This window comes from Nematolebias whitei, chromosome 14 (genome assembly GCF_014905685.2).
Source record: "Nematolebias whitei isolate Nwh7 chromosome 14, NemWhi1, whole genome shotgun sequence".
In the NCBI taxonomy this organism is placed as follows: Eukaryota; Metazoa; Chordata; class Actinopteri; order Cyprinodontiformes; family Rivulidae; genus Nematolebias; species Nematolebias whitei.
This window is the reverse complement of record NC_056511.1, coordinates 12581570-12589822: the sequence shown is the minus strand read 5'-3', so window position 1 is coordinate 12589822 and position 8253 is coordinate 12581570. Positions and strand designations below refer to the sequence as shown.

The window sequence follows — 8253 nt, the reverse complement described above, 5'->3', positions numbered from 1 at the left end:
GCCACAAGGTTTAAAAACAACTCCTCTCATGATGACTCATCTTGGAGCAAAACAAGTTCTGGAAAGTACCAGAAGTCACAAGGATGACTCATCTTTGAGCAAAACAAGTTCTGGAAAGTCCCAGAAATCTGGTCTAAACCGGTTGAGGTGCAAAACAGCACAGAAGTTACTGGAAAAGAGATGATGTAATTTTCCATAACCCCTCCTTAAGAGGAGGGGGGATGAATAAGTCTTTAAATACAGACTGACCAGAACAAAGGTTGGTCAATGCAGTTGGAGACGAACTGGAGGAGCTGAGCAGAGAGGACTACAGGCGATGGACAAACTCTTCGAATCAGAGGGACCCTAAAAAGGAGTCGGATTATACCAGTTTTTGGACGATGATGGGAGTTAATTCTTTTCTTCACTAAACATGAGATTGGATTTTGGCTTTACTTCATCAACCCAGAAACTGGGGGAGTTTCCTGCTCTGTGCTTGACCTAGGGCCCGTCCAAAGCCTCTGATTCTCTAAATTGGATAGTCCTATTCGCCTTTGAGGATTCGGCCAAGTGTCTCTCCCCTAGAGAACTGGAAATCTGCCCTTACCCCATGGTGACTCACTAAGGGTCACCTCAAAATCATGGTAAGAGGACGACCTCAATCCTACTCTGCTCTAATTAAATTATTTCATCAGATTGGAAGAACAGCATACAGAACAAATTTGGGAGTACTAAATTGGTTACTGGTAAGATTTGCTCGAAGGTGTTTCTGGTTCATGAGAGAGTTGAGAGAAAATATATTTTGGCTTGAGTTGTGAAAGGTCTATGTGAAGGTAGTATCTGTAAAACCCTTCAAGGGCTCTTGAGGTTTAGAGTTTCACAGATAGCAGTCACCACCTTGTTAGGGAAGAAAGTGTATCCTATGTACTCATGAAAATTTAATCATTATAAAATCGTGCCTGTTGCTGTACCCATGCGCTAATTATTGATTAAAAGCAAAGCAAAATGTATAAATTTGGACTCTTATTTCACTCTTATCAATTAAATACATGGTAAAGCTTGGTTCATCTATCAACACCAATAATAGGAGGTTTTTGTAAAGGTTTCCTAGCTGATAAACAACATCCTTGAGCCCGTTGCCAGGGCTCTAAAGATTACCAGAACAGTTAACAATTGCAACGCTAAAGTGAGAGGTGAGCGGCCACAACGCGAGTTTCTCTGGACTGGAAGATCCATCCCGGCTGCTTGAAGGATCGAGGTACAGAGTGAGATTAGGGTGTGACTCACGGATTTAAGGTCGTTAATATTCTGGATGAATCACCTCGCCGCAACCTTAATGAGGTTATTTTAGACAGCTACTGGTAATACCACGGCGCTGAAGTAGACTCGAGGACCCCTTGGTGGAGAGGTTGCGGGCAAGGGTGTTATCACTATCTCCAGTGGTTACCTTGCCCACCGGAAAGCAGACATGGCACCCCAGATGGGACCAGAACAGTCCCAGAAGTGAGGACGCGCTACAGAGGACTGATAGGCGTCAGAAGAGCAGCTCTAGAGAGTGAGGAGCTGTCAGTGACTGGGAGACCCCCCAGTTAGTACCCCCAATAGATCACTAGAGGCTAGTGAGGAGGGGTAGAAGGCTTACGAGGGTTACTGACCATAATCCAGAATCGTAGGTAAGCAGCTAGTCTGTCCTAGTCCAAAACGTTAGGATAAAGTCTGGAGACTTTGAGGACCGACCAACTTGACCCGACAAGAAAAGACATAACGATGGCCTCAGGAGGGGCATCTACGAGCGTAGAGCCAGACAGACACGAGCCGGCTCAGGAGAGCCAAGAAGAACAGAAGCCAGTAGAAGGAAAAACAGATGGCCAAAAGATAATGGTACAAAAAACAGGAGAAAAACCAGTAGGAGTAACCAAGGCGGAAGTCATCCTATATGGAAAAGGGTATCATACCTGGAGTCCAGCAGTGAAGGAAATACTAAGAGAAAGTAATCCCCTGCTAGACGGAAAAGCACTAGAGGACGGACTGGAAAAATTTATAAGAGAAAAAGGAAAGTTTTGCTGTACGACAGCCCGGAAGGGAGTCCAAACAGTGGTGGTAAAAGACCCAGGCGAAGCAAAATCAAAAAAAGAAGTAAAAACGTGGTTACAATGGTGGGTGCAACAAATAGAGAAACAAAAACAAACGACCATAGTGTCAGTAATTAGCCCCTCAATCGAGTATGACCCCATAGTAAAGATGATATCCAAAGTGACAGGATTAGATGGGTATATCACAAACCCTACATGCAGGGCAACAGCAAAATATAAAGAGTGTGAAGAAGAATTGGCAAGGATGCGGGAGTATAGAAAAGAGAAAAAATCAGAAATGGATCCTGAAAGTGAGCACAGCTCCATTGCACAAACCCCCGAAGCGTCGGAAAATGAAGAAAACCAAAGCGAACCAGAGGATGTAGTTTTAAAGAATATACCCCCCCTCGATATTAAAAGGGAAGGAGAATACCCAGGAGGCACAAGGCTATGGCAGGGAGCTTACCCTTCAACCTCTAAACGCCCCCCCACGTTCGTGAGCTCCACTCCAAACCTGAGCGCGTACAGAGAAACGTACAGAGAAACTCCCAAATACCATTCTGACACAGACGAGGAAACCAGAGCAGAGCAACTGAGATTACTAGCAGGTATGATCAAAAAGGAAAATGAACCTGAAGAAAGTAATGACAGCTCAGGGTGTAACGACTATCTTAAACAGGTTGACAAGAACTTAGACCTGCTCGCCCAAAGCATAGTGGCCAGAATGGGGAGGCTCGAAACCACTGAAACCGGGCGGGCAGAAAGGGGGTTACGAGGAATGCGAGAGCAGAAACAAACAGAACCACTAAAAAACCAGCCGATTAAACAAGAAAATCCTAAACAGAACCCCTCAGGAGAAACCCAAAAAACTTATGGGAAAAAGAAGGCTAAAGTAAAACACTTAAAACCAGAACCTGAGTCAGAAAACAGTCAAGAGGAAGGGGAAAAAGAAAATTCACAAAAGAAACAAAAAATTAGGCAAACAGCAGGGCTCAAACAGGTCCTAGAACCACTCCCGAAAGAGACTCAATGTGTGAAGTTTCAAAATGGTACCCGAGTATACCAAGTGATAGGGACACCATGGTCTATAGAGGCAGATGCGTTACTGGTGTTTACAAATCATAAGTACAAAATCCATAACTCAACCTACAGAAAAGCTTTAAAGAAAGTAGCCGGTAGGGAGTACCAAGTTGAAATAAAACAACTCACCGGTGGACCACATAGCGAAGAGCCAAAAACAAGAATGACCAGTGGAGCTGATGCTCCGTACTATGCAATAATACACATCCCAATTCGAAGCTATAAAGAAGCAACCGATGAGACCAGGTATCTCAAGGAAATGTTAGAAGCTCTGCAGAAAGGAGTGTTCCGAGCCATAGAATTCGGCTTCAGGCGCATAGTAATAGGAATAGATGGGCTCCGGTCCCACCATTTGCAGTGGGAAACAGCTGAGAGAATAGCGGTCAATTCAATGACGTACCTGGCCAAAGACATGCCAGCAGAAGCCCACTTAAAAGAAATGATTATAGTGACCCCCACTCATCTAGATGAAGATCGAAAATCCAGGGTGGTGGCCGCAATGACAAAACGAGAAGAGAAACCAATTAAAGAACCCCTAAAGTTAGGGAGAGAACACACAGAAAAATCATCGACACCGGGATCATCACAGGGAACCAAGAAAAGTGAAGACCCGTTAAGGATCAGTCCTCAGGGGTCAAAAATGTCCCTGACCTCATCTACAGAACATGACCTGATAAATACAACCACAAGACGACGCAGAAGCGGAGCAGAATCGCGAGAGGGACAGCCAAAGAAAGAGACAGTAACAAGAATACAACCCTTAAACATAGAGAGTGAGGAGGATGACGACGAGAGCTCTCAGGGAGAACCAGACGTAGACCCGAGTCAGGAAGACACCGATGACGAAGGTAGTGCCAGTCTAGAATCCATAGCAGGCCAATACGACGGTCCAGTTAAGCCCTTAAGAATAGGACAAAGGAAAGGACAAAAGAAGGGAGTAGAAATACTGGACGTACATAAAGTATCAGAAAGGTTAGCCAGGGACTTGAGTTGGGGCCCGGTGCAGGCGAGTGATGGGCGTCGAACTTACATCCCTGAAGCTGGCCAAAATCACTATGACATTCCACCAGTATGGGCAGACAGGTCAGAAGAAACAGTGGAACTGACTGTTAAAGCTACTTTGGGAGAGTGGGCCAACATTTTGATGATGCCCTCATACCCCACATTGGCAGCCCACAAACCCCTAACTAGTAACTTTAGGACCGCTTATTTAGGGATAGTACATGATGTGATGCTGAGAAGAATGAAAAAGACAGCCTACAAGTATGCCCAAGAAACAGAGAAGAAATTGCGAGATGAAATATCGGCCGATGAGGAAGATGATACATACCCGGCCGAGACAAACCCACCGTACCAAGTGCCTGAACCAACCCATGAGCCCGGGCAGGCTAGACAAAACCAAGCTACAGGCCCAGAAACTGACAGTTACCGTGAGTACAAAAAGCTGAAAACCTTAGTGAGAGAAAAACAACCCCAGGAGACCACTGAAGAATACATCAAAGATGTGTGGCCCATGGTAGTTAGTTCCACTGAGTGTGATGCAGCAAAGAAGCTATGGCTAGGTAATGTCACCACAAACCCAATGAGTAAAGGAGAATCAGCTCAAAGCCAGTATGAGAAACTAGTCCTGGAAGATATGGATGACGAAGATTCTCACATTCAGCGGGCTAGGATGCGCATGGATCAAGGCCAACGCCTTACCCCGGTTTGGTATCAACTTAAACAAGTAATTCCCCCTAAAAGGTATGTTAAAGCCTTAAGGATCGTATCCAAGGGTAGAAGGGGAGAGCTCACCTTTGCCAGAATGCCTCATGAAACTAATGACGCCCAGATAGACCAGGCAGTAAAATCGTATGACCTAGAGCAGCTGTTCTGGGAAGAAAAGAAGAAAAGTGAGAGCAGGCAAAGTCAAAAACCACCAAAGCCGACACAAAAGGCCCCTCAACAGCCACAATACAGAGAACAGCCCCCGAGACAGCAAGGGACACAGTACAGAGAGAGACCACCCAGGCAATCAGAGCCACAATATAGGAACCAACAACCAAAACGATTTTCAGCTCCAGCCTCAATCTCCACACCACAGAAAGGAGGTAAATACCTACCCCCGGAAGAATATGCAAAACTAACCCCTGAAGAAAAAAGAGCCCTCCATGAATCCCGTGAGAAAGGGAGTGGAGGGCCAGCTAAATAATGGCAGATAGGTTGCGGGTCACTCTGGAAGATGCCTATTGGGAGGGGGACGAAATCTACACTAAAGTGGAGGGAGAACCTTACCTAATAGATTCCGGGGCTGAGGTGTCTATGACCCGCAAAAACCTAAAAACAGTAGGACACCTGACAGTTCAGTTAGCAAATGGAAAAATTGAAACAATGCCTTACGGGTTATGGCAAGGAATTGTGTGGATAAAAGGGCCTTATAACCTTATGACAATTACCGATCTGAAAGAACTAAAGAAACCAAAAAAGAATCGGAGAGCCTTAAATAGAAGGTTAGAGAAGTTAAAATCTAGGCTAGTAAAAATAGGGTTCACACACAAACAAAGTGAGTCCGAAGACTGGTATAAACCTGTAAATATCCCTGAAGTGACAAAACAAAAAATAGATGAAAGTGACTTCTCCCCGGCTGGGAAAGAGAAGTTAAAACAAATACTAGAGAAAGCCTCAATAGCCAGATTTAAAAATGATTGCGGGGATCTAGGCCCAAAGTTTGTGCATATAATCGAAGGAGGAGTACACCCACCTGTAAGACAATATCCTCTAAATCCCGGAGCAGTTGAAGAAATGAACAAAATTGTGAAAGAATTAGGAGCGTTAGGAATTATTAGGGAAGAAACAAACCCCATAACTAACAGCCCGATCCAAGCAGTTAAGAAACCCGAATCAGCAGGAGGAGGGTGGCGACCAGTGATTAATTTCAAAGCCCTTAACAGACGAACAGTAGCCAACAGAGCGAGTTTAATCAACCCGCAGGGCACCCTGAAAACTCTACAAGTGAAAAAGTACAAATCTTGCATTGATTTAGCAAACGGATTTTTCTCTCTTAGGCTGGCAAAACAATCACAGGGAAAGACAGCTTTTACCCACCAAGGAAAAAGTTATGTTTGGCAGCGGCTACCGCAGGGATATAAAAACTCTCCTAATGTATTTCAGTCGGTCGTGATGGACGTGCTCAAAGACTTAGGCGCCACAATTTACATCGACGATGTGTTTATCGCAGATGACACGGAGGAAGAGCACCTGGAGAGGTTAGCTAAAGTGGTGCAGCGAGTCACAGAAGCAGGATTGAAACTGAATTTGAAAAAATGCCAGCTTGGACAGTTCCAAGTTAATTATTTAGGGTTTCAAGTGACAGCAGACCTAGGACTCTCAGAAGGGTATAGGGAGAAACTCGAACAAATTCAGCCTCCTGAGTCAGAGAACGACCTACAGAAGATCTTAGGACTGTGTAATTATGTGAGAGATCATGTCCCTAACTATCAGAGATATGCTAAACCACTGTATGCCTGTCTAAAGAAAAAAGAGAATGACAGTCAAGATAGCAAAAAATCATGGGTCTGGACAGCAGAGAACCAACAGAACTTAGAAGAACTTAGGAAAAAGATTCAGGAAGCAGTAAGGCTAGAACCAAGAAGCCTAATGACAAAACTCATAGCTGAAGTCAGCTGCGACAGTGATGATGCCATGATAGCCGTGAAGAACGAAAACGGTGGATTAGTTACTCTATGGAGTTACACCTTGACCTCAGTAGAGAAAAAGTTTCCTCAGGAAGAAAAAGAGCTAGCAGTGCTTGCTAGATACTGGGGGACATTAAAAGATTTAGCCCAGGGGCAGCCTATTAGAGTGGTGACACAAAGCCAAGTGCACAAGTATCTCAGAAAAGGGACAATAGAAAGTACCAAGGCTACTAACACAAGGTGGGGTAGATGGGAAGATATTCTATTAGACCCCGATTTGGAGATAGGCCCTGCACAGCCAGTGAGTAAAAAAGCAGCCAAAGAAGTGCCCGAAGAACCGAAGCAGCACGACTGGACTCTCTACACAGATGGATCCAAAAAAGGGTCAGATCAGGTAGCACATTGGGGATTTATCCTCAAATATCAGGGGAACGAGTGCTGCCGTAGAAGGGGGAGAGTACAGGGTAGTGCACAAACAGGCGAAGTTACGGCAGTACTCGAAGGGCTGCTAGAATTAACTCACAAGAAAATAAGAACAGCTAAAATAGTGACAGACAGCCACTATTGTGCACAAGCTCTAAATGAGGATCTAGCCATCTGGGAAGAAAATGGATTTGAAAGTGCGAAGGGCAAAGTGGTAGCTCACCATGACTTGTGGAAGAAAATAGCTGAGATCAGGCTAAATCTGAAGTTAGAAGTAGAGCACCAGAAAGCCCACACCAGAGAGGGAAAATACTGGCAAGGCAACGAAGAAGTTGACCGCTATGTACAGCAGAGGAAAATAGTCTTTGTCGGGATCGAGGAGTGGGACAGAACCTCCGAAGGTCGGAGGGTCCCAGAGAAGTACGTGGAGCAGGTTGTACGGAGCGTGCATGAGGGTCTAGGTCATGCAGGCGTACAACCCACACGTAAGGAGTTGGAGTGTCAGGAGCTCAGGATCCCGTTGAAACAGGTCCGCAAGGTGTTGCAAAACTGTGATGTATGTGGTCAATACAACGCAGGAAGGCGAGGGCACCGAGTGGATGGACAGACCATCAAGAGTACCACACCATGGGGTTCAGTATGCATGGATGTAGCTGGACCTATGGGAGTTACAGGCAAGAAGGGAGAGAAATACCTTCTAGTGCTAGTAGACTCAATGTCAGGGTACGTGGTGGTGAAACCAGCTAGAAAAGCTAATGGCAACAGTATTGTTAGTATGCTGGAACAGGTCTGTGGGTCGTTAGGAGTTCCAAAAGAGTTGAGAACCGATAATGGGACGCACTTCCGCAATGCACAGGTGGATCACTGGTGTCAGACTTTTGGGGTCATGCGCGTTTATTCGCCTCCTTACACACCTCAAGCCAATGGAGTAGCAGAAAGAACCATAGGTTTAGTCAAAAATTGGATAGCTAAAAATGCTAATACCAAAGAATGGAGTACTAAAACTGTGGAGATAGGTCAGGCCT

General features: G+C 45.2%; 1 protein-coding gene across 1 annotated transcript in view; it reads left to right on the top strand.

Annotated features, from left to right (window-relative positions):
- The window catches only part of stk32a (serine/threonine kinase 32A), a 101727-nt gene that overhangs the window by 68904 nt on the left and 24570 nt on the right, over nucleotides 1–8253 (top strand). The window contains exons 9-10 of the mRNA XM_037688263.1: nucleotides 6450–6455; nucleotides 8085–8120. Coding sequence (XP_037544191.1) covers nucleotides 6450–6455; nucleotides 8085–8120 — 42 coding nt within the window. The remainder of the gene's footprint in view (nucleotides 1–6449; nucleotides 6456–8084; nucleotides 8121–8253) is intronic.